At 54.2% G+C, this 24,470-nt stretch overlaps 1 protein-coding gene across 1 annotated transcript in view; it reads left to right on the top strand.

The window, feature by feature from the left end:
• Positions 1-1,462: 1,462 nt before the first annotated feature.
• RGMA (repulsive guidance molecule BMP co-receptor a) overlaps positions 1,463-24,470 on the top strand; it is a 29,334-nt gene continuing 6,326 nt past the window's right edge. Inside the window, exons 1-3 of the mRNA XM_019726688.3 lie at positions 1,463-1,774; positions 11,357-11,472; positions 22,193-22,707. Of these exons, the coding sequence (XP_019582247.2) occupies positions 1,761-1,774; positions 11,357-11,472; positions 22,193-22,707 (645 nt within the window). The 5' untranslated portion in view covers positions 1,463-1,760. The remainder of the gene's footprint in view (positions 1,775-11,356; positions 11,473-22,192; positions 22,708-24,470) is intronic.

Genomic DNA, 24,470 nt, shown 5'->3' on the forward strand with positions numbered 1-24,470 from the left:
GGTTATTCACCAAATACTAGGGCTAGAACTGTACACACACACACACACACACACACACGTACACGCACACACATAATATCTCTTAGATTGCTGCAAAAGGAATCGCAGTTTTTGCAATTTTTTCGTTGTTTACCTTTTAAACCGCAATTTCTTTTGCACCCCCCTAATAGTACACCTCCTCTATCTACAGATGGGGAAACTGAGACCCAGCAGTGCCTTAATTTGCCCAATGTCGTGCCCAAGCTCAGAGCTAATTATAGAAACCAGCCTTCCCCATACCCAGTCCCTTCCTGCTAAATTCCATGGATTTTATTTACATCGCCCTTATAGATTGTTTCAATACAGTTGGCCAATAAGACGCAGACGGTTGTGAAAACCACATTCCTCAAGACCACCAGCACCAGTAGCCATGGTGCTTTCATGCGGATGATGCCTTTTCATTTTGCAAATGCAAAGAGTTCCCAGTCATATGAAAATCCCAGACGGCTTGTTTTCTGTTACGAACCCGGAGGTCATCACCTTGTCTGAAATGCACCGGCGCATGTCTCTCCCCCAGTGATGTCCCCTTGGGCGTGAGCTGCGTGTGCAGGCGGACTTCGGGGCCCAGGTGGGGTTTCACATTTGCACATGGCGTTTGGGTGGCTCGCCGCTGTTTCACTGCCCGGGTCTTTCCCTGGACTCCGAAAGCCTCTGGGGATTTGCCGCTGCTGAAGCGGCCGTGTTCTCGCCAGTGTGAGCATGCGCTGCATGGTGAAACCTTCTTTTGAAAAGCCCGTGAGAATCCACTTGTAACCTGTACGTGTGCGTGAAACAGCGCAGAGCCAGGACGGCAGGGACCGCAGCGGCGCGTACACGGACCCGCCGTTACCTCTCCCGAGCGGCGGCACCGGGAAGGGGCGCGATGTGGTCTCCTTTTCCCTCTAGCGACGCCTGCGTCGGGTAAAAGGACGTGTTCGTGGATTACACATCTCATGCATATGTATTAATTTTTTTAAATAAGATACTTCAACAAAAATAACATCTCGGTAGAACAAAGGTGCTTCTCGGCAGACAGCAGCTATGTGTCTGCCGGCTGTGACTACCTCCCGCGGAAACCTCTCCCTCGGACCATCACGGAACTGAGGGTGGAAAACGTGCTCTCCACGGCATCCCAGAAGGAGAGTAGGAAAGTTGGGGGTACCTTGGGGGGCGCCGCAGTGGCCTACGCCCCCCGAACCCTTGCGTTTAGCGAAGTCTTGACTTTTCCTGTGCGCACTCAACCCCAGCCACCCATCCGGCGCTGATGCGGGAGGGTGCGGCCGCCGCGGGGCGGGGCAACCCGAACCCGCACCCCCACCTCCTCCCCCGCCCGCGCTCGCCCCCCGCCCGCGCCCGGGGCTCCTGGCCCGCCCCCTCCTCGCTGCGCGCAAACGAACCTCGCAACGCCGCGCTGGGCGGCAGCGGGTGGGGGCCGGGCGACAGAGGGGGTGGCCCGAGCCACCCGACTCTGCAGTTGTCTCTCCAGCGCGGGCTGCTCCGCCGGAGCCGCTGGGCTGGGGACGCACTAGCTGTTCGCTCCCCTGCGGGCTCCTCCGGGCGCTCGCAGGATGCAGCCCGGGAGCAGGCGGCGCGCCCCGGGCCGCTGCTGAACCGGCCGGGGCGGAGGGGACCATCGCCTACTGCGCCCCTCCCGCCTTGCCCGGGGGGCGACGAGCAGCGCCCCGGCACCCCCTCTTCGCCCGCAGCCCCGCCACGCCACCCCCCGCGGGCCGCAGGGGCTCATGCAGCCGCCAAGGTAAGCGCGGGCTGGGAGCTGCGACACTTGCCGGGGCCACCGCGCTGCCTGGGTCCTCCCCATCCCGCGGCTCTTCTTGCTCCCATCTTGCTCCCATTTGGAGCTTCGCCGCGCCTCGATCGCCTCAGCTCTTGGCAGCTGTAAAGTTTTTGTGGTTTGGTATTTGCTCTTTTTTCCTAAAAGGCTCTCCCCGGGCAGCCAGCAGCGCGCGTGGTTGGACAGCCCCGCTGAACGTCTCCTCCGCTGTGTGCGGGCTGGGAGCTCCCTTTCTCCCGCACAGCCACCTCCTCCTGGGAACCTGGGACTGAGCCGGCCACCGGCTGTCCCGCCGTGAACCCCCATTGGCCCTACGCCGGGCCCCCTCCTCCGGCCCCGCGCCGGGCTGCCTAGGCCAGCTGCAGAGCTGCGGGACGAGCCCTTGCCCACCTGGGCATCGGCGCTGAGCACCGTGTGGGCTCGGGTCCCAGCGGCCCTTTGCCTGGGACTGCCACTGTGCGGTAACGTGCGGGACTCGGCTTGAGTGCTAAGGGGTAGGCTTCCCCAGTGCCCCTGGCGTCCCTACGTGGAAGGGTGGGCCGGGCGGACCCGGCCCAGCGACCACTCCGCGCCTGGCTCCTGCCGTGGCTCATCCCAGGGAACCAGCTGGGGCAGCGGGACAGGTGTATTTAGGGGGAACACCGAGGTGGGGGCGCTCGGATGCAATTCTTGACTGCATCCTGTGAATGTAATTGCTTTGGATTTGCTCAGAGATAGACTCAATCCCCCCAAACTGAGATTTTAATGGGAGCCTGCAAGCTATTATGTAGTGTGGTTTCAGAAGGCGTTGGACTTGTATTTATTTTATAAATCGGGTGTCTTGAGGACGGATTAGGGGAAATCGCGCCATCTAGCGGAAATGGTGAGCTGCGCGGTTTTTTGTTTTTTTTTCTTAGGCTGCAAAGTTGGGTGTTCTCTAAGTAGGTAGGTACTTCTGCGCCCGGCGGCAACCTCCCGGGAAGAGTAATTTCCAGTGCGTCTACAGCCCGCTGAGCCCGATCGCCCGACGCCTGGAGCTCAGCACGCTGAGCTCAAGGGACAGACTTGCAGGTCGTGCTGAGTGCCAGGTTGTCAGCTTAAGGAGATCCATCACTTTCTCCATCTGGCTTTAGGATCCTCCAGTAGAAATATAACAAAAAAATGTTACCCGCTGTTAAAAGGATGCCAATTCTTCAGGCATCTGTGGCAGAAACCTGAAAAACCTATGCATGGACCTTCTTCTTCTCCCGTGCATCATAGACTAGTGATTTTTCAGGCGAGTCTTAAGTGGTTTTTCCGGCAAATGCCTAGAAAAGAGATTGGCTGTGCTCTGAAGGGCAACTGAAGGGGAACTGGGAAAGGGTCTCCTGCCAAGCTATATAGGAATGTACCCAAAAATGGCATCTTTACACATACAAAGAAGAGGTTTCCTGCTGTGCCACTACCACAGCCCACGACAGGCAAGCCCTTTATAAGGGATGTGATCTCCAATTAACAACTGGGGCAGACTCTGCTGGATGGCAAACACAGCAGGGCACCGCTCTGGGTGGGGCACCCACACATCCAGGCAGCACTACCTTCTCTGGGGCTGCATTTTGCTGCCACCTTCCAGGCCTGATGGTATTAGCAATGAGCTGGGTTCTCCATGCTCTGAAGGGGACGGTTCCTTGTAGATTTGTGCCATGTTCTGCTTGTGGGGAGACGGGCCCCAGTGAAATCATCTGAGTTGCAGTGATGGGTGGTGGTGGTAGTGGTGGGTGGTGGCGGCTGAGGTCCCAGCCTCCTTTTTTCACTAGCCCTGCTCCTGTGTTTCCTTCTCAGGTGATAGACAGGTGCTTACTTCCTGAATAGACATATGGAATGGTGGGTGGTTTGTCTGCCCACCTCTCATGCTGTCTCAAACTGTCTCTCCATTTGCAAGTGTTTATTTAATAGCCAGAGTTGTGACAAAAGGGGCTTCGCAGTAACCTGGCATCTTTTTCAAGGAGTTTCTGTAACCTTTGGTGAGAAACCTCTGTCTGCTTTCTCTCCTTCCGAGCCTCTCCAAAGCACGACTCACTGCCTCCCTAGTGTGTGTAGTAACAGAACGGAGGCGTGAGGAGATCCCATACAATATGACCCTTCACTCAGCTCTTCAACCGCCCCATGTGGGACCAAACACAGGAATTCTTAGATAAACAGAGGCAAAATAAAATGAATAGGTCACATAGGGACAGGGAGTTTTTCGAGTCACGTTCCCAGTAACGCGGGCTGCTTCCAGGAAGCATGCAGGAACAGGTATCCCCATTTCTCAGAAGAGAGGTGAAGGGGCATAGCCCAGATTCTGCAGGTTTAAAGTGCACTTTTTCCCCGACAGACTGGTTACCAAATGAATTAAACTCGAGACTAGCTTTTACCATGTATGGTCCCAAAATTTGGTCACCACTTAAGAGGCATGATCACCAATATTTTGAGAAGTCTGTCATCCAGGGAAAGACAAGGGATAGTCCCGAATGAAACTGAGCATAAAGAAACAGGGATTATCAGAAACCAGTGCAGGCTCCTAGGAATCTGTTACTTCTGTGAAACGAAAAGGTACTACTCCTTAAAGATCGTTGTCCTTGAACTTGACTTTTCATCCCAAAGGGAGTAACTTATAAGTGTCTGCAGTGTTCCTGTGGTTCTTTAGGAGATGGCTTTGCTTTCCAGATGACATTCATTCAACAAACTTAACATAAGTTCAACCTGAAGAAGGGAGGCCCGGGCTTTCCCACCTGTCTGGTAGCCAGCCCTATTCAAACGACAGGCACCTCTCTTTCTTATTTTGACCAAACACCAGCTCAATGTCAGCCTCCCTTCCCTTCACTACAGAGCTATGAAGGAGGAAAAAATTAAGGACTGCCTCACCCAAGTGTGCATACAAGTTCAGGCTCACCTGTAGACCTTATGTGGTTCCTGGTGGTAGCCCCCACCCCTCACCCCCCACCCCCAGGTACAGACCTGCTCATAACCCCTCACTACTAAGCTCAGCAGGTCATTTTGCCCCCAAACAAGGAAGTCATGGGAATTTAATTGATATCGTTTTACATCAGTCAGTGCAGCTACAATTGCTTGACATTTAGATTTCAATATACTGATTTCAAAATGATTCCCTTACTATCTTGCAACACACCTGGTTTTGTATCTTTGGGTATCTCAAGATCATTTGGTAAGGAAAAGCCAGATGCCAGCCTCTTCTATGCTACGAGGGTTTCTACATTGCATTTGTCTTGTTTTTCCTCTATTGAGACCATTTTGGGAAAGGAGATTCCCAAACTCCAAGTGTCTGATTTGTTCGTGAGTATGTGGGTGCTATTGGCAGTCTATTGACTTTTGGCCTGATAGGGGACATACTTCCCCTCTGAGCCTGGGCCAACAGTCAGGGAGGGCAGGGCAAACCTCTCGAGGAAGAAGACCATCTAGCTTTGAATTTGAAATGTGCTTTGAATGGCTTGTGGTCTAAACTGCAATGAATTGATACTCTAGATAGGTTTCCCTAATCAATCAACTGTTGCACAATACTTACTGTCATTCAGAGGCTGAGTCCAGGTAAATACTATATGAAAACTTGACCTAAAGATACCATTTAACATCCAAAAGGAAGAAAAAGAATTCTAGAACTATTTCAATTTTCAGGGGTCGGGGGAGATTGTTCAGGGAAACTTTTCTTAAAACGTGTATGTTTCTGTTTGTGTCTGGGGCGCAATCTATCTCTAACCATATTCCCATGTCTAATGTGTGATCCATCATTATACATCCCGGGCATAGTATTTGACTAACAACAAAAATAAGTTCTGGGTGAAGATGAGAAGCAGCTGTGGTTTGGTGGAAAAAACACTGAAACGAGCCTGCCGAGGCCTGGGTTTGAGCCTCTCTCTGCCATTTATATTTTTGGTGACCTTGGACAAGTCACTGACTCTCCCTGAGCCGTAGTCTCCTCATTTATGAAATGGAGATGGCTGTGCCTCTCCCATTGTTGAGACGACTCTGCAGTTACACGGGAAATTTTTCGTACAATGGGAGCTCAATAGAACTTGAGTATAACTGATAACCCACTTAGAATCCACCAGGAGAGAAGTTTGGAAATTCTACAGATCATCAGGAGCACAGTAGACACTCTCTTATAATCCAAACAAACAAACAATGGTCCTGATCCATGACATAAAACTAATATTGGCAACTATGTATCAACACTGACTCTATGCCAAACATCTGTTCTAATGCATTGTATTAATGCATTTAATCCACACGGTGACCCCTCTGCGGGAGCTCACGTATGTCCCCATTTGTACAGGTCCAGGGTCTGTGTTCAGATGGCATGTTCTTAGCCAGCATGCTGCATTGCCGAAACGTGAAGAAATCCCCTCAACCTCCAACAACTTGAAAACATAAAAAACCCTGGTGTTATGGGGGAAAGTCAGACAAACTGGACACATTTGTTCTTCTTTCTGGATTGGCACTCTGCCTCACTTCCCATCAACTGGGGATCGTCTTTACTTTAGCTTTGCATAAGCCATTCTAAACAAGTTTGAAACTGATGAATAACTTAGTTATCTGTTTCTATTGCTAAATGTCTATGGTATTTGTGCTTGGCACCAAAACGTTCATTAATCCAAATACTCCAGCCTTCTGCTGGTCCAGAGAGAGAGAGAGAGACAGATTCACTGTCAGTTCAGACACTTGCCATTTGGTGCATCAATGGTTCCAAGCTGGTTCTTCTCCCAAGAACTTACTGGAATGGGGAGAGGTAAACGCTGGGGTGTCTGTTCCCCATGATAGAAACCTGGTGCGTCTCGGTATGGGCACCCAAATGCTGCTTTAGAACAAGAGGTTACTAAATGTTTCTTTAAGGTGTGGTTTCAGGTATACAATAGTATTGCTGGGGGTTATTACTGAAGAATTTCACGCTGACACTAAAACACAAAAATGCCACTCTTCAAATTCCATCTCCCACTTGTTCAGCAACATGTTCACTTGGTGAATCCAGAAGTGTCGCTGCTGAGGCTCCTCGGAGTCAGGTGAGGGCAGGTCCAGGTAGTTACAGAGCCAGCCCTGTGTCACTGAGTCCCTAGGGTCATGGGGCTGTGGAGCTGGGAGCCCCCCCACGCCCCAAGGCAGTCAGGCAGTGATTCTGCAGAGTGAGGAGCTGAGGGTCCACCCAGGGACCACGGAGCTACAGGTAGAGCCACCCCACATCCTACATGTGTCTCCATCCCCACTGCGATGTCTAGAACATCTCAATCTCAAAAGACAGCTAAGCAATTCCAAATGCTATTGCTTTCCTACGTGGCTTTGTCAGCAAAGGGATTTGCAAGCTTGTAGATCAGATGGTAGCTGTGCTCTGGAACCTCGGACAAGAGGCTCAAGAGGAAAGTAAAGGGGGGACTTTTATATATGAAACCCCAGTTCTCCACTAGCCGACAATCCCAGTAGAGGGAAATGGGAGAAGTATCAAAAGAGAAAATGTGGCTGCTCCAGGAGTTTCCTGAGAAACTCAGAGGTCAAAGAGAAGTACAAAAAGACGAAGGGGGCTTCCATCCAAATACCAGGGAAATGTGACCCCAGAAACGGTTAGCAGGTTTCCAAGAGGGCTGCATCCCAAAGGGAGGAACGCAAAGGGAGTCCTTGCTTCTGTTTAGAGCAAGAGGGTGAGCACATGGATGGAGTAGGGTTCATTGAGGATGGAGGAGGGTTCCAATGAGGCAGGCACATTTCCGTACCTGGGAAGGAGCTGGTGAGCTCAGCAGAGGTGGCATGACAGCCCGGAGTCACCCAGACCTGCCACCAAGCCACCCAGGTGACCCGGCCCGTTACTTGTCTTCTACAATGTAAGTTGGGGTAAGTGTGAGTTGTCTAAGTTCCAAAAGAGAAGCAATAGAATAAGCATCTTCAGACGGGAATTGAAGTCCCAGAGAGGGTGTAGCTGTTTGGAGGCCTTGGGACCCTTCATGTGGACTGTTTTATATTTAACTCTGTCTGCGCATACATCTGTATATCCCCTATGGCTGGTCACCTCGGTTTTTCTCTGACTGCTGAGCTCCGGCCATGATGGAGGGTTCATAGGACTATTTAACTGAGACAGAAAATAAAGTAGGAAATACCCACTGGGGAGGGAGCAGGCAGGAGGTTGCTAAGAGTTTTTGGTAAAATAATAGCTATCTAGCTTGATTGATTAATTGATTGATTTTATATGTGCTTATATCTATCTATACTGGGACCATCTGGAAGGAAGGGAGCAGTGATAATTAAAGATGAGAGTGAAGCCTCGTGGCCAAAATGTTCTTCCATCCAGGCTTGCATCCAGGGGTGTACACACTCAGCCCCCGGGGCCCACAAAGGAAGCCCATCTAGGAAGGGTCACTTTTAATAGCCACTTTGGTGGAATACATACTGAAAAATAGTATTACCAAGCACCTTTTAAAGTCCCAAAGCACAATACACTTTTCTGAAAAGAAACAATGTAACTGGACCAATCTGTTAGCATTCTTTGAGGAGGTAGAAACAGGCCTGTAGATGAGGGAGAAACCCAAGGATGAATTATGTTTAGACTTCCAAAATTCCTCCTGACAAAGTTCCACCCCCAGGGTCGTTTACGATAGTAAGTTGTTCCAGAGTGTGGGGGAAATCGCCACAGATTGGAATTGTTTTTAGAGACAGGACACACAAAAATAGGATAAACAGGTACTTTTCTGGATGAAGAATTCTAAACAGTGGGGATCCCCCAGGGATCGCTGGTGCTCCCAGACTTAGTTTAAATGTTCATATTTCATCTGGAGGAGAGAATTCTCAGATGGTTCCAGGCCTGCAGATCAAATGGGGGCTCTGCAGAGATGGCAAACAAATGGTGATTAACTGCAGGGCAAGCTGGGGCGGTAGCAAGAAAATGCATATTAAGCTTTTGCAGACGCAAGCCTCAGTTAATGCATTTAGGAGAACATAATCCAAATTGCAAGAAAATGGACTCTGTCCAGTCTGTTTACAGTCACAACACCGGGGTTTGGGGGGGTCTTTTCACAATGTTTGTTTGCTAAAGGCTGGGCCAGACCAAGTGTTCAGAAAAATGCAAGAGAAGGTCTCAACCCGAGGTGCAGGCTCCCACCTAGGGGAGAACCATAAGTGGACTTGTTTGTCTGAAGTCAGCTACGCTTTGAGTTCCATGAGTTTCTATGGCGAATGAAATGCCGAGTTCCAAAACCCAACAAGTCAAGAATGTTTTATTCTTGCAAAGAGTCGGGAGCTGTCAACAAGCTGGTTGGTTTAGCCAGTAGAGTCTGATTCCTCCAGGTCAACACAACCCCTTTCTGCTCTGTTCGGGCCTGGATTTCTCCAGCTAGTCTAAACTGTGTGAAGTCCAGATGTCCACGTTGATGATGTCCGAATTCAGCCTCCCACATTTCTCCTCGTGAGAAAAAAAGCCCTTGGCATCTCTTTCCCAGATTATTTGCTTCTGCCATAAGAACTGGATCTCCTCCCCAAGTGGTGGCACTAGGGGGGTGCCACCGGTGGGGGCTCTGGTGGCCCCGTGCCCCTCCCAAATTGTATTATCGGCCTGCCCCTTCCAGAGGAAGACACTGAGTTGTAGAGGCCGGAAGTCTTGCTGTCAGGTGTCCACGCTTGGGCCAGGGCAGCGCTGGAAGAGGCTGCTTTCGTGTCTTCTGAAGATGCACAGCCTCTTTGCTGTGTTCCCGGACCTGGAGAGGCTGCCAGCCGTGGTGGTGGTGACTGCACTGGTGGGAATGCTAACAGGTCCCTTCTCTCTCGTGAGTGGGAGGCTTTAGACTCACTTGTGAAAGGCAGACCCCAGCAAGTGGTGTTAATTAGGGGACCTCATGGGTCTCTGTGCAGGCTGGCTGTGTGCCTGCCTCGGTTTGCCAGGGCTGTCCTGGGGGTCTGCAGAATAAACCGTTGGGCCAAGCTTGAGAGAATCAAGACCTGGATTTTCAGCTGGTGGGCTTTCACTGGACAAACCATAGCATTTGGCAATCCAGGACTCCAAACGAACGTGGGTTTAGAGGAGTGATCATTAGAGCCTGTTGGACTAAGACCTACATATTGGACGGAAATATGGTGGCATTGGCACCCCAATTGTGAAGGCAGGTGAGCAGTTGCCATCCTGGCCTTTTGTCCTAAGGGAACAACAGCTTCCTGTTGCCACATGGCACAGCTTGGCTGAGGCCCTGGTCCCTTTTCTTACCTATTTTGTAGAAGCCAGGTTCAGGCGTATTCCTGCTTGCGGGTGTGTCTTCACAGACGTAGGCCTTTCTCGCCTTGTCCAAAGCTTGCTCCTCCAGAGCGGGCCTCCCCTCCTGGCAGGCAGGGTGCCGGCAGCCTGTGTGGCCTTCAGCAAGTCAGCGCTGCGACAGGGCTTAAGAGAAACACCGAAATTGGATAAAACTCAGAATTTTTTTTCCTCCAGAGAACCAGATGAGTAGGCTTGGACCTGAGGTGAGTGGGCCAAGGGAGGAATTGGATTGGCTAAAATCACTCCCTCTGGCCTATTTGTGTTCCATCCAGAAGATGTTTCTGGGGGGAAGCTGCCAGTCTCTTAAATATCCCAAGAGCAGCAGCAGAAGAGACCTAGGGCCTAGTGAACTTTGAGGAGGTGACATTTTCATCCTGGAAAAAAAATAAGCGACCAACTGAAGGAAGGAAAGTGACCACTCTGACGCCCTCCCAAGAGCGGCCTTGGGGCCAGGGCCCTGCGCACCGCGGGGAGCGCTGTACCACACCTCCTCCGGGGTGGCAGCCGTCCCCCTGCAGCAGCCCACAGGCTCGCAGGCCCCCAGCTCGGGAGCGCAGCCAGGGCGAGTCCTCGGAAGCGGCGCGGTGCTTGGAGGGGATGCAGGAGGCAGCCGAACCCAGGCGGGGTGGGTGGCCCGGGGCCAGGGCGGGTGGGCCACGAGGTGCGCAAGTGGCTGAGGTCCAGCGGGCCATCCCCGCGACCCTGGACAACTGGGAAGCGGATTTTCTGCCTCCTGCAGGGGGACACATCTGAATGAGAGAAATGAGCCACGGGGGTGTCGGTGGCGGATTCGGGACGGCAATCTAGTTGCAATGGGGACCTGGGGTTTGTTTCCAAGCACAGTCTCTACTTGGATTGAATATTCACGGGGAAGACTAGGAGGCGCGCTGCCGCCCTTGCGCTCTGCAGGGATGGCCGGCCCGGGGTGCTCGGCCCTTTCTGCGTGGGGAGCCGCGGCGCGCCCTGCGTCCCGGGGTTTCCGAGGTCCCCGCGGCCCGCGCCGCAATCGAGCCGCCTGGGTCCCCGCCCAGCTCCCCCAGCACCCCCGCCCCCGCGCGGGCGGTGCTGAAACCCGAGCGCGAGGGGGCGGGCGGCGCGGCAGCAGGGGTGGCAGGGCCGCGCGGACATTGGACGGGACCGGGTGATGGATGGTGAGGGCGGGGCGCGCGGGGAGGGGGCGCGCCGGCCGCTGGCGGCCGAGGGGGACCGAGCCGCCCGGCTCGCTGCTCCCGCCGGCGGAGCGAGGCTGCCTTTTCTCCGCAGCGTGATTGATTTTATGCTTCTTTTCTTCTAAACTCTTCTTCCAGGGAGAGGCTAGTGGTAACAGGCCGAGCTGGATGGATGGGTATGGGGAGAGGGGCAGGACGATCAGCCCTGGGATTCTGGCCGACCCTTGCCTTCCTTCTCTGCAGCTTCCCCGCAGGTAAGGCACCGCCCGGGGCGCGGGGACAACTGGCTTCTCGGGCTTCCTTGCCACGTCTGGGCGCGAGTCAGAGCTGAAGTTCGCCGGTGACCTCCCCTGGGGATCCCGCCTCCCATTTCCACGGGTCTTTGTTTCTCCCGCGCCCCGCCGAAGGCGCGATGGATGCCCGTGGGGACCCAGGGGGGACCATGCTCCGGCTGCATTGAAAAGGAGCGGGACGGGAGGTCGCAGGGGCCGGGGGCGCCTCCCTCCTTCTGAGAAAGGGGGGACCCGGGACGCGCCGCTCAGGGGCCCCGGAGGGTAGGGGGGTGCAGGGGAGGCATGGACTCGGAGCAGGGGGCACTTTCCCCGGCGCTCACCCACCATTTTGCAAACCTGCCGGGTGCCCAGGGGTGAAGCTGGGGGCGCCGCTGAGGTCCCAGCCCAGTCACCCACGCCCCTCCTGCGGGACCCCGTCCCGGCTCCACGCGGGGAGCCCACGGACTCGGCTCAAACCAGCCCGTATTCCTGTTTGATAACATCCCGCGTCGCCCCCTGTTTGTTTTTATTGTGTCAGAAAGGGAGAGAATTTCAGAATTAAAGCTGAAAAAGCCCATCTGTTTCCAATGAATCCCCCATAGTTTTTCACAATGTTTTTGGCAGATTGCTGCTTTCAAATTCCTCCGAGCCTGGACCTCTTGTTTTTGTTGGGGGAAGGGAGACCAACTCCACAGAGAAGCATTTGTTCCTTCCCAAACGCTCCAGTTTCTTGACTTTTTTTTTTCCCTTTCGGGGGGAGGGGGAAGGCACGAAACTTAAATCCCCGCTCTGTTTTCCTTATAATGTTTCATAAAACTTTATTTCATTTTTGCCATATGCTACTCACAGCCGGGCAACACCAGTTAAACCCTTAATGCCCATTATTCTCTTGCTAAAAATACAAATAAATCTAGTGTCATGGGCCAAAGGGTACCCATTGCAAGGCGGGCTCTCTGGGCCGTTGCCATTGTGTTACGGGGCTGGGAGGTGTCTTCTTGCAAAAAAAAACGAGAGTTTGCTTCGCTCCGCATCCCAACGCGGATACGCAACCCCCGCGCACCACCGAGCTTTGCAAGAAAGGACTTGAGTAAGGCTGGGATTGGGTTGTTTTGTTTTGCTCCTCAGCCAACTGGGTTTCAGAAACTGGCAGAACTGGGCCGTCCAGGTTGCAAGTTGGGGCTCCCGGCTGGCGGACCATGTAGGCAGCGGGATAGGGGCCGGGGATCAGTTTACCTCCTCGCCCCAGCCCTGTTCCGGGACCCCAGGCGCCCACTGGGTGCAAGGCGCCCAGTTCACTCAGCAGCTGCGCCCCCAAGGGCGCCCTGGAGAGCCGCAACCTGTTTCTAGCCCTGAATTCCTCTGGGAGGCTCCCCGCCAAGGACAAGATGGGGGTTGTCAGTGCCCCGCAAAGCCCTTGGACCCCTTTTGCCCTCTCCCCAGAATATTAAAACCGCCATAGTGGTTCAAGCAGCAGAGTGTACTATCTACTCCCCCGACCCCCTTTTTTTTAAAAAGGGGCAGTTTCCCCACCTACAGAAGTGTCCTGCTGAAGGCTGATGTGGTTCCCACCCAAGAACTAAAATAATAAAAACCAAAAAGGATCCTCTTCTTTGCAAAGAAATTCCCCCTTTTGGAGAAGCAGGAGTTTGCAATGTGTGTGCATCTCGGTTTGGCCTAGATAAAGATCCAGCCCATTGGAAGTTTTATCAGATGGGTTGATAAATGGCTTTTGTCCCCTGGCTGCCGTGGGGGATGTGATCTCAGCTCCAAGCTGAAATTGAGAAGGGGGGCTTAGAGGCCCTTAAAACAACACCTTCCCGCTCTTAAAGCGGCAGCACTTGTTAACTTCTTGGGCTAGAGACGGAGGAAAGGAAGAGCTGACAGAGGTCCTCGGAGGCCAGAGGCAGCTGGGAGGGCTGCTGCTGCTGTTTTTGTTGGTGTTTTATTTCATTTCTCCATCTTTGAAACTTTGCTTTAAAATATCCCCTATAGTCTGAGGAAAGCTGGTTGGTTATGTAATTCACAACCCAAATTCCATCACTTTTGTTTCCAAGAAGCCCATTTCTTTTTGGCTTCAAGGCTAGTAACTAAAACCTGGCAGATAGAACAGATAGCTGCCCCACTGTCATGCCAACTGGCTAAGGTTTCTTCTAATTTGAGGCCTTGACAGCTGCAGTTAGTCAAAATTGCCCACCTTACTGAAAACCGAGCTTTCAATAGCCCCAAACTCAATATACTGGGGGCTCCCAAAACTTGTGTGCTCATGAAACCCGTGTCCAAAGACAGTGTCTTAAGGAAGAGATGCAATGAATCGTGTCCCCAGCGTTGCGTTTGGCTTTGGCAGATGGGCTGCCTGGGAGTGAAGTTAGAGAATCTGCAGGGTTGGGGGGCCGGAGGGTGGGTGTCAGAGAACGCAGAAGGCTCTGGCAAGTGCGTGGCGTTGGAACAGTCAGGGAGCCTGTGGCCGTGGCCTCTCCTCTGAAGACAGGTGGACCAAGGCTCGAGTAGCCGCCTGAAAGCAGGGGTTTGTTCATTGCGAGTCAACTTGAATGGCTGCCAGGAGTAAACCCAGAGGAGTGCAAATTAAATTGGACATGGTTATGTGGAGAAAGATGCCTTAACTTCTGCTAGACTGAGAAGGTTTGTGTGTTTTGAGAGTGTTTACATGTACCCACTCAACGTGTACGGCACACCTACTGTATTCTTGACTCGGTGACAGTGACATTTGGGGCCCTCATCTGAGCAAGGCCTGCATCTGCCTTCAGGTCAAGGGAAGGGGCTCTGCAGTGTCCTGTGAGCTGTGAGGGCATCCGTTCCGCTACTGGATGGACAGAGTGGCCATGTCCAGCTTGGAGACAGAGGGGACCAGGGCGGAAAAGGCTTTTTAGAACGGTCTTCCACACGTAGCATCCTCTTCACAACATAATGAATAGATACTTTTTCAACTTTGAGACCATGGGGACTTCATAAAACATTTCTAAGCCAAACCCGTCTGAGGCATATGTTGTCGACATGTTGGCCCGTTTCCTATAACTACATATGGATGCTGTACTCCACACGGCGGTTCTGAAAGTGTGGTCCCTGGCCCAACCCCATCTGCGTCCCCTGGGAACTTGTTAGAAACACAAGTTGTGGGCCCACCCCAGACCTGCTGAAGCAGATACTGGGGGGGTGGGGGGGCACTGCAGTCTGTACTTTGACAAGTGTTCCAGGGGGTCCTGGTGTCCTCCCAAGCCCGAGGACAACTGTTTCGAGAGTTATTGCCCTGAGGCCTTTCTTTTTGCTTCATTTCTTTCCCTCTACTTTTAAACTGCAGCCATTTTAGACATGTTAGTCCTCAGTGGAGAAACTAAAGCTCGGGGAGACCAAGGCCCTCTGTAAGTGTACAAGGGTGTCTATGCCATTATAGAGATGAAATGTTTCTCTCAGAGCTAGCTGCCCTTCAGAAAGGTGCCAGCAAGTCAACCTGCCCACATTATTATCCTCCTGTGTCCCAAAGGGAGAGAATGCAATGATGGCCAGTTGCAAGAGCCAGATGGCAGCAGGGCCAGCTAGCAAGTTGGTGGATGCCACAGCACGGGGTCTGCAGGGCAGAGCCTTGCCTCCCAGAGAGGACGGGATGTAAAATCCTACAGAGAGTCTGCCTCTTAGCCCCTGACGGTGAATAGGGCAGTAAGGAGAGGATATCTGGTCTCCTGGAAAACCTCTCTGCAAGGTTGAAGAAATTGCTAGCCGTCCGTCACCCCAAAGCTCAGAGGAGAACTGGGGAGACAGGACCCATAGGCTCAGATAAGGACGCTCCATGAGATGGGAAAGAAAGGTGGGGTAGCGCCAGGTCACATGTTGGGGACATGTGGTTCCTGCGGAAAGTCCTCGCTTCAGTGAAATGTGCAAGGCCCCCAACAAAACTGGGCGAAGAACCCCGACTTTATGTTTTGGTTGAATAGTTAGGTGCCATGCTGTTTTCATGCTAAATGGCTAACTCCTACCCACCTGAAATCGAAGGCCCTATTCTTCTAAGGTGACCAACTCATCTGAGTTTACACAGGACTTTTCTAGTTTTGGAACTGCAAGTCCCCGGTCCTTGCAAGCCCCCTCAGCCCTGGGCACACGAGGATGGTTAGTCACTTAAGCATCTTGGTGTCTGTGTCTGTTTAGGGACCCCACTACCTGGAACCGTGAAGGCCTGGCTGTGTCTCCCCATTCAGTTCCGTTACCTGGGCCTGAGCCTCCCTCCGTCCTTTCCTGCCTCTTGCCATCGTCACCTTGCTACAAGCAGCTTCCCAGCCCTCGGACCTGCCTTCCTGCACCCCCGACCCACCAAATCACCAAATGAATTGCAACCTTTTCTCCAAAATAATGTTTTCTGGTTCTAAAAACAATACTCATTTGTAAACCTAAATGCTGAAAATAATAAGAAAATGAAAAGAACCCAAATTCCACCTTCCCACAGACAACCGTCACTAATGAACATTCACGATCGTCCTTTGAGACATAGTGCCTTTATATTGTTTTCTCCAAAGTATGCTCATCTGAAGGAGAACAATAATTGGTAAAGCTCTTCCACTGATTGGGTGGCCACAATATACCAGGCACTGTGCTAAATGCTTTAAATACGTCACCTCATCAGACTGTCCCACTTTCCCGATGAGAATCATTGTTCCCACCTTACAGATGAAGAAACAGAGGGTCAGAGAGGTTGCCTGATCTTACACAGCTAGTTAGCAGCCAGAGCCCGGAGGAGAAAGAACCCAGACCCCTGCCTTTTTCCATATACCTGATTTTGTGTGAACGCTCATTAAATTTGCTATTTAGCATAGTAGACCTTGTTCTATGAGCATATAAGGCTTTCAGGTGGGTGGAGGAGAAATAAACTTTGGAGATAGGATTAGATAGCAGAATGAAGAGTGACCACATTTTCCATGGATCTAGGCTTCTTGCCTCTCGCTAAGGCCCTCTCTGCTCCTTATCTATTCCTGGCTGAGCGTTTCACAGAAGAAGATGTCACCCAACCCTACATCAGGAGAACCAGTTGGCAGGGCTGTCACTGTGCAAATTTTCCCAAGTCAGAGTATGTCTTTGGGGTTTTGCTTATTTATTCATTTCATGCGCCATTTCCCCGAGCAGTCAGAATACCGAGACGCCTGTTACAGTCATCCCTCTGCGCCCGAGTCCCTGCAGAAAGGGGCCCATTATTGCCCCGCCTGTTACGGAATGTCCCATGATCACAGGCTCACACGAGTGTGTGCACTCCGGGCGCGTGCCCAACCGGCCTCCCACTGTGGGAGGAAGGTGGAGGAGGAAGGCCTGCCTGCCTGCGGGTGGAGAGCGGTGAGGGAGAAAAAGCCACTTCAAATGAACGCAGACCTGCAGTGGGCCAGATGAGCCCCAGGATGCTGAAGGCGAGGCCAGGATGGAAAACTAGCACCTCTGGAGCCAGCCCCAGACTCAGGAAAAGGGTTTAGGCCTCAACACAGAAAGAGCAGATTGCCTACCTGCAAGCTTCATTTAGATCTGAAAAGAAATTTCTTTCTTTGCCCATAACCACCCTCCTTGCGGGACCCAGGGGAGCTTAATTCTCTGCCCTAAGTCAGGATGGTATTGAAATGGAATCCTGCGCCCAGCCCTTGCCCACCATGGGTCCCTCCTACCCAGAGAAGTCCTCAGCCACCTGACGGGCAGGCCTGGCCGTGGCCTTGAACGTTCTGTTTGCTCATCAGGCTCCATATGGCTGGGGGGGGGGGGGGAGGCTGGGAGAGGGCGTCCAGTTTGTAAGCTGAGGTGTGCCCTCCCCCTTGGCACTCTTTGTGGCTTCTTGCAACAACTTGGCATGCGTGGAGGCTGGGGCAGAGCAGCCCTGGCTGGATGTGACAAGGGGGACGTGCCTCCTGCCTCAGCCGGGGGAGTGGCATGCAGCCACCTCTGCCCACACTTCGGGAGGTAAACCCCAGCCCCCAACCACCTGCTTCCTTCCCCTTCATAGGTCACTTGAGATTCCCCGAGACACTTCCTCTTGCTCACTCTTTCTCCTATAGACCAGTTCCTGGAGGAAGCCCCAGAAACGTCCCAGTGGTTCAGGGGTGGGAGACAGTGGAGTCCTGGGCGAAGTCAGCTCCCTGGGACGTTCTCAGGCTGGACGGGGGAGGAGTGGCGTTACGGAAAGGGGACCAATTCTGGGTGCTTGTAGGTTCAGGAAGGGAGTGTCGGCTCTACCTGGGGAAACATCCAGCCTGTCACCTGGGTGTGCTCCTTTCGGTATCTGGTGCCAAACATCTGGATGTTTACAGCAGGAGGATGGACTGAAGTTCCTACTCACGTGATGCAGCTAGGCAGCCTCAGGCATCTCTCAAGCAAGGGGACTCGAGTACTGCCCAGGCCAGAGGTGACCAAACACTGGCCCTCGATCCGTGTGCTGTCCCCTCCTAGATTCAGGACTAAGGGACTGGAGCGGGTGACACGGGGCTGGTTGCTCCTGCTGCTGCCGGTCTTCTCCCGCCAGGCGAGGCAGGGTGGCCCTCCCGGCTGGCGCTCCTTTCCCACGTCTTTCAGGGCTGGGCCCGGGCCTTGTTGCTCAGAGGGGAGCCTCAGCGTCAGTGCTTCTCGCCCAGTGGAAGCCGTCGCCTCTTAAGTGACACCGCGTCCTCAAATAGTGTTCTGATTGTGCCACGGTCTTAGTGAAAATGATGCAGGGCTCAGTCTGAGGCCTTAGACTGACGTAGGAGGGCCCAGGCAGGAGAAGAAAAGCCACACGGGGGAGTTCCACAGAGGGACTTTAACAGGACGGTAAAAGGCCACGAGGGAACCCCTGAGGCACGCAGGGCTGGGGGGCTGGGGGGCTGGGGGACAACGAGCCTGGAGGCCCAGGGCGCAAAGGCGGGGTCCCTGCCTGCCTGGGCTCTGTCGTGGGCAGTGGCACCAGCAGCTGCTGGGGAGGAGAAAAGCCACCGCTGGGTGATGATGAAACAGCCGGGGACAGAAAGGAAACCAGTCTTGACCAACAGCCTTTCCCTCTCCGTCTAGTGCCCCCTGCTGGTGGGATCGAACAGGGAGCCGGGTGACGAGAGAAAGGGGGTTTGCAGAGCCCCAGTCCCACTGGGCAGAGGCAAGTGGGTTGAAGCTGAGCCACATTTGCTTTGTAATGGGCACAGCTGGCACCTAGGGTTCTCGTGTCTGGCCCCAAACTCCTGGCTGCACGCTCACCAACGAGCACTTTGCCTCCGGCCAAGCTCCGCCATGCTGGAAGCCCCTTGCGTTTCTGGGACCTTTTCCTGGTATTACCTGTCAAATCCCACTGCCTTTCAGGACCAGGTTGAAATGTTGCTTCCCTGATATCCTCTCACGCTGCCATCCTTGCATCTCTTGTGTTTTAGTGTCCAGATGAAACGCATTTGCTCTACATTTGGGCAGTTTCCATCTCTCGCCCTGAGCACAGGAGCTCACGGGGGCTCGTTCCAGGAACAGAACCAAGCATGGAGCGTAGCACGTAATAGCATCCATAACTTCCAGCAGGTCACGAATTCAGACGGTTACCCTGCAAGCCAGAGTCAGACACACCACCCATGTGACCCTGGGGCGTGTAGTCAGCGTGAGCCTTACCCCTTTAAGAGAAGGCAGGTTTTTCGGTTTCCTGGCTCACCCCACCCCTCCTACTCGGCAAGTGAAACCTGATCTAATCCCTTTGCACGCGGGTAATTTATTGGTCTATTGGGCTTTTCTTGGTGGCAAATTGCATTGTCTTTATTCCTGGGTTTGGGCTGTGGAGCGGCTCACCGCATTCCTAAAACTCCTTTCTCAGGGCCCATCCCTCGCACCCCCTGGGCGCACAGCGAAATAAGTTTTATTGGGCTTCTTTGTTATGCAAACAAGGTGGTAATAATCAGGCTATTATTCGGAAGGATTGGGCTTGATTAACAGTTCAAAGGAGGTCCCTGAAAGCAGCTAATGGCGCAAATATTTTCATCCTGCCTTGGTTGGTACAGCTGCTGCTCCAAGCTCCCTGCCTCCGTCTGTTTCCGAGAGGCGCTGGATTGCTATTTAAAGGGCAGTAATTAAGCCAGACAAGCTGTGTGGCTGGGAGAAATCTCCGCTGTCTCAGTCCACGAGGGAGGCAGTCTGGAGCCCACCTCCCCCCAAGATGAAATGTTATATGTGTGTGCGGTGCCGGGGCACGATGCTTTGAGTGAGGAGTGCGGGAGCCGAGGATTCCAGGACAAAGATGAGGTGTCCCTGCTCTTGGGGGACTCACAGACAGGAGGTGACATCGAGCTGGAGCGTCAGGGATGACATGGACAGTTCAGCCAGGCCCACCGAGCCGCCAGAGGGTGAGGCCGCAGGAGGCGCCCCAGGGAAGGCAAGGGGCCTTCCGGTCTTTACAGGGTGGTTCTGTTGGAGCCTTTTCTGTGTGGCTCTAGAGAAGGATCGAGGCCCTGTAAGTGTCCCTGGGAGGCAGATGTGGGTCCACAGCTGGAGCTTTCTGGAGAAGAAGGGGCCAGCGCTGCCCGCAGAGTTCCAGTGGCAGTAGAGGCTGGATGTCCACCAGGCAGGGATGCTCCAGGGACGTTTCCTGCTGTGGAGGCTGGCTGGAGATGGACACCGGGGAGCTCTGGTCCCTCGGCCCCAGGTTCTAAAACTCCACGGTGCACCGTGAGGAGCCAGCAATGGAGGGGGGTCACAAAGTTTGGGCTCCTGAGAGAGTCCATTGCCCAGAGTCGGGAGTAGATGGGTCTGATGGTTGCCCGGGGTCCCAACTTGAGTACCAAGAGCCCACTTCACCCCCAGGAAGTCTGGGAGCCTACCTGCGTTGTAGACGTTGTCTGCACGCCATCCTTTGCCCCAATGGGCCACTGTCTTTGCAGCCTCTGGTTGCTCCTCTGTTTGTCCCCCCGTAGCTAATCCTGAAAGTCCTGTCTCGAGGGGCGTGGGTCAAAACAACATGCTTCTCAGGAGCATAAGGTTCTGCTTGGTACCTTTGCATTTTCCAGGGCATCTGGGGTGGAGCCCCGGGTGTACGAGTTGGCAGAGGCCTCGACAGCCATCCCGGCCCAAGGACACAGTGGCTGAGATGGAAATGGAAGCTCAGGAGAATTCTTACTTCCAATCGGGTTCTTTATTCCCCTGGCTCTCTGCATACTGGCTGTCTCGGATGTGTTGTGAGGCAGCCAGAGGGCCCAAGGAGCCACTGTGCCCTCTGCAGGAACCAGGCAGCTGGCTGCCTTCTGTCACTGAAATCACCAGGGTGGCTCGCTCTGTAAAGCTGGTTTTCTCTTCCTGCTTGCACAAGTTGCAAGATCTGTTTCCAACTCTCAGACTTTCCTTTCCTCGCTTCTTGGACACTCACATAAGGAAAGGCCAAGGTTTACTGCCTGGAATTCAGGTCTTGGGCTTTTTCATTAAAGATACTGAACATAAAAATCACCCCTCTGGGGTCTCTTTGGCAGGTGATGCTACAGCCGAGAGCTTTTCCCTTTGATGCCAGGCCAGGTTCCATTTTGGTGCCTGACCTGGGGAGGCCTGCAGCCTGTGATTTAGTGGAGTGGACACAGGGTGCAGGGTGACTCCGTGGGGGGCGGGGCCCCTCATCTCACCACCCAGGGGGACTGTCCAGCCCTGGCCTCCTCCATGCCTTCCCCAAGACCCCCGGGAAATGACAGCACCGTGCATGTCCACTCGATGCGGACAGGCCCTGGAGCACTGCGTCACCGCCTGGAGAGGTAGCAGGGAAACAGGAGCCATCAATTGCAGTCCCAGCTCGTCACGCTCAGTGGCTCTTGCGAGCCATTCCGCCACCTGATCTATAGCTTGTCCATCTAGCATGGTGCTTGGGCCTCCTCTTAAACTCCGAAGACGTGCAAGGCCCCAGGGTTCTGAGCAGCAGGGGGCACCCTGGAAATCAGGTGTGTGAAAGCCATGGTTGTCAGGCCTGGCCATTTGTAACTATCACTAACGTTGCAAAGCTTGTGAGTGACTACAACACACACACACACACACACACACACACACACACACCTTTGGGGAAATCCAAAGTTATTATTTCCATTTGCTTTCCAGCTTGCTCTCCTGACCAGGGTAGAGAGGGATGGAGCTACGCAGACAGGGTGACTCCAGGGCTAGCACAGTAATCATGCCGAGTGACGTTCTTGGAGCTTTAGCTCCAGGCCGGTGCCCCACTGAGTCCTTCAACACTCTCAGCAGATAGTATTACCCATTTTCCAGATGAGTATAATGAGGCACAGAGAATTTAAGAAATGTGCACATGGTCACCCAGTGGCAAAGTTTGGGACTCACTTGAATTGTGAGGCTTTACAATCTGCCAAATTTCTGTTGCTTTTGCCAAACTCTTGGGGATGGCTGTGAAAGCATTAGCAGATGTCAAAGGCCCAAAGGTCGATTGTCGGCTCCCAACCGGTCTGCCCAGAAACACTGACCATTCCTGCCCACAGGCTGGGAGCTGTGGCAGCCGCCCCCCCCCCGCCCCCCCCCCCCCCCCCCGCAGTGCAGCGTGCCTGGCCACGTGGGGTCCTTATAGGCTGCACAGAAGAATCTGGAAGGCCCGGAAGGGCGGAGCCCGCCTTGAGCACCACTTGCCGGGAGGGGCGGGCTTCACCATCTGTGTGCAAACGTGCAGTATGGGTCGTGCCTTCTCAGATGGGTTGTCCTTACGCGTGCGCCCACCCTGACAACGTGTCCCTTCCCTTCTCCCCAGCCACGTCCCCGTGCAAGATCCTCAAGTGCAACTCTGAGTTCTGGAGCGCCACGGCGGGCGGCCACGCGCCGGCCTCGGACGACGCCCCCGAGTTCTGCGCGGCCCTGCGCACCTACGCCCTGTGCACGCGCCGCACGGCCCGCACCTGCCGGGGCGACCTGGCCTACCACTCGGCCGTCCATGGCATAGAGGACCTCATGAGCCAGCACAACTGCTCCAGGGATGGCCCCACGTCGCAGCCGCGCCTGCGCACGCTCCCGCCGCCCGGGGACAGCCAGGAGCGCTCCGACAGCCCCGAGATCTGCCACTACGAGAAGAGCTTCCACAAGCACTCGGCCGCCCCCAACTACACGCACTGCGGCCTCTTCGGGGACCCGCACCTCAGGACTTTCACAGACCGATTCCAGACCTGCAAGGTGCAGGGCGCCTGGCCCCTCATCGACAATAATTATCTGAACGTGCAAGTCACCAACACGCCGGTGCTGCCGGGCTCGGCTGCCACAGCCACCAGCAAGGTAAGCGCGAGACTGCGCGGGGCGGGGGCGGGGGTTGGGGGGGCGGCCCTGCCCCGAGGGTCCACCGGCCCAGGCTCTGCACCGGTCGGACCCAGATGCCTCCTGCACCCCCTTACACTAAGTGAGCTCCTTCTTTGGAAAGGAATATTCTGGAGATTCTAAATAGTGACCAGAGTGATCGCTACATTGTGGGGGGAGGGGCGGGCTGCGCAGGGTAGGCCACATGGCATCACCTACGTGATGAAAGGCGGACAGAAAGGGCAGTTGGTGAAGGCCCTGTGCGTGCCAGGTAAGGGAAGGTGTTTCAGGAAACCTAGTGTTCGTTTGTGTGCACAAGCGTGTGTGTCATGCACATTTTCACACAGTGCGTGCGCGTGTAAAATGGTTTCCTGACGGGGGTTAGAATCCAAAAAGAAACACAGCATGTGGCATTCGGTTTCAGGCTTTTGGAATATCCTTTTCTTGCCCCCAAACTATATTTTGGTGTTAAACACTTTGTAAGCGGGCATTTTCCCGCCAAATCGCATCGTAACGCGGGGCTTTTTTGACATTTTCTCGCCAAAATTAGACTTTCCGTAAAATATTCATATCTTTCGATCTATTTGATATTTTTCTATGAAACTTTCAGTGTTTTAGTTTAAAAAGAGGTGCAAAATATGTGTTATTCTCGTCTCCCGCACTTTGGTATAAAAAGCGATATGACGAGTTTACTCATTTCCCGCAAAAAATGTGTTAAGACCCCACAGAAGGAGCCTGTGTACAGGTACGTTTCCATGGTTGCCGTCTAGGAGCTTCCGGTCCAGTGGGAGCAAACTACCTGGGCGCCTGGGCCTGGCAGCCTCCTCGAGGTGACAGTCCAGCCCAGGGGTCCCCAGTGCCGCTGCAGTTGAGGAACTGAGCAGACAGGCGCCCCCTCCAGGCTGGTGTGACGCTCCATCTCTGCATGGGGTCATATGTGTTCTTTTTTTAAAGCCCCCGGTATTTTGGTGCATAGAGGGGTCAGAGCACAGCGCTGCCCGATGGCGCTGGGGGTGGCCTGCGCTTTGGGCACAGTCCTGCCTACTGTCTTTGCCCCTCAGTGACACTGAAAGGCCCCAGCATCAACGCAGAGAGGGCCGTGGTGTCTGGCAAGGGGTGCAGCTGGAACAAGTGAGGAGGGACGCAGCTCACGGAAGGCCCTGAGGGCCACCCATGCAGCCTCTCCCTCCTCCCTTGGCCGGTCCTGCCCGCCTGAGGCAGCTTGGCTGACACACCCAGAACCTGAGGCTCCAAGAGGCAAAGTGCCCCCCGCCACCCCCTCAAAGTGCAGTCAGCCCAGCTCGTGATGGACCTGGGCCGGGCAATCCTGGACCCCAGCACGTTCTCGCTGCCACGTGAGGCCACAGAGGCTGCTGAGAACTGGTCATCGTCTGACACAGGGAGGCTTCAGCATCTGCATAGTGGCTCAGTCCTGCTCCCAGGGCCACAGCCAGAGGCAGCCACCATGTGGCCCATGGCACAGGCAGTGGACATCCCAGGCTCTCCTCCCCTACTCACTTCTGTGACCTCACGTTCCTACTAAGCCAGAGGGACACTGGTGGCCTCTGAGTCCAGGCGATGGGGACACCTCTGCCTCCTCAGGGCCCAGCCCACCAGAGCCCCTGGGGTTTCCAGGTTGGCAGTGGGTCTGTTTTCCTAGGAACAGCATGTTGCAAGGGTGCCAGGCTGACCCACAAGGGCGTTTTTGTTCCTTCCCATCCCTCCACGCCCCAGAGGAGGACAGT

Source organism: Rhinolophus sinicus, chromosome 13 (assembly GCF_057876585.1).
Source record: "Rhinolophus sinicus isolate RSI-liver-muscle chromosome 13, RSI-T2T, whole genome shotgun sequence".
Taxonomy (NCBI): domain Eukaryota; kingdom Metazoa; phylum Chordata; class Mammalia; order Chiroptera; family Rhinolophidae; genus Rhinolophus; species Rhinolophus sinicus.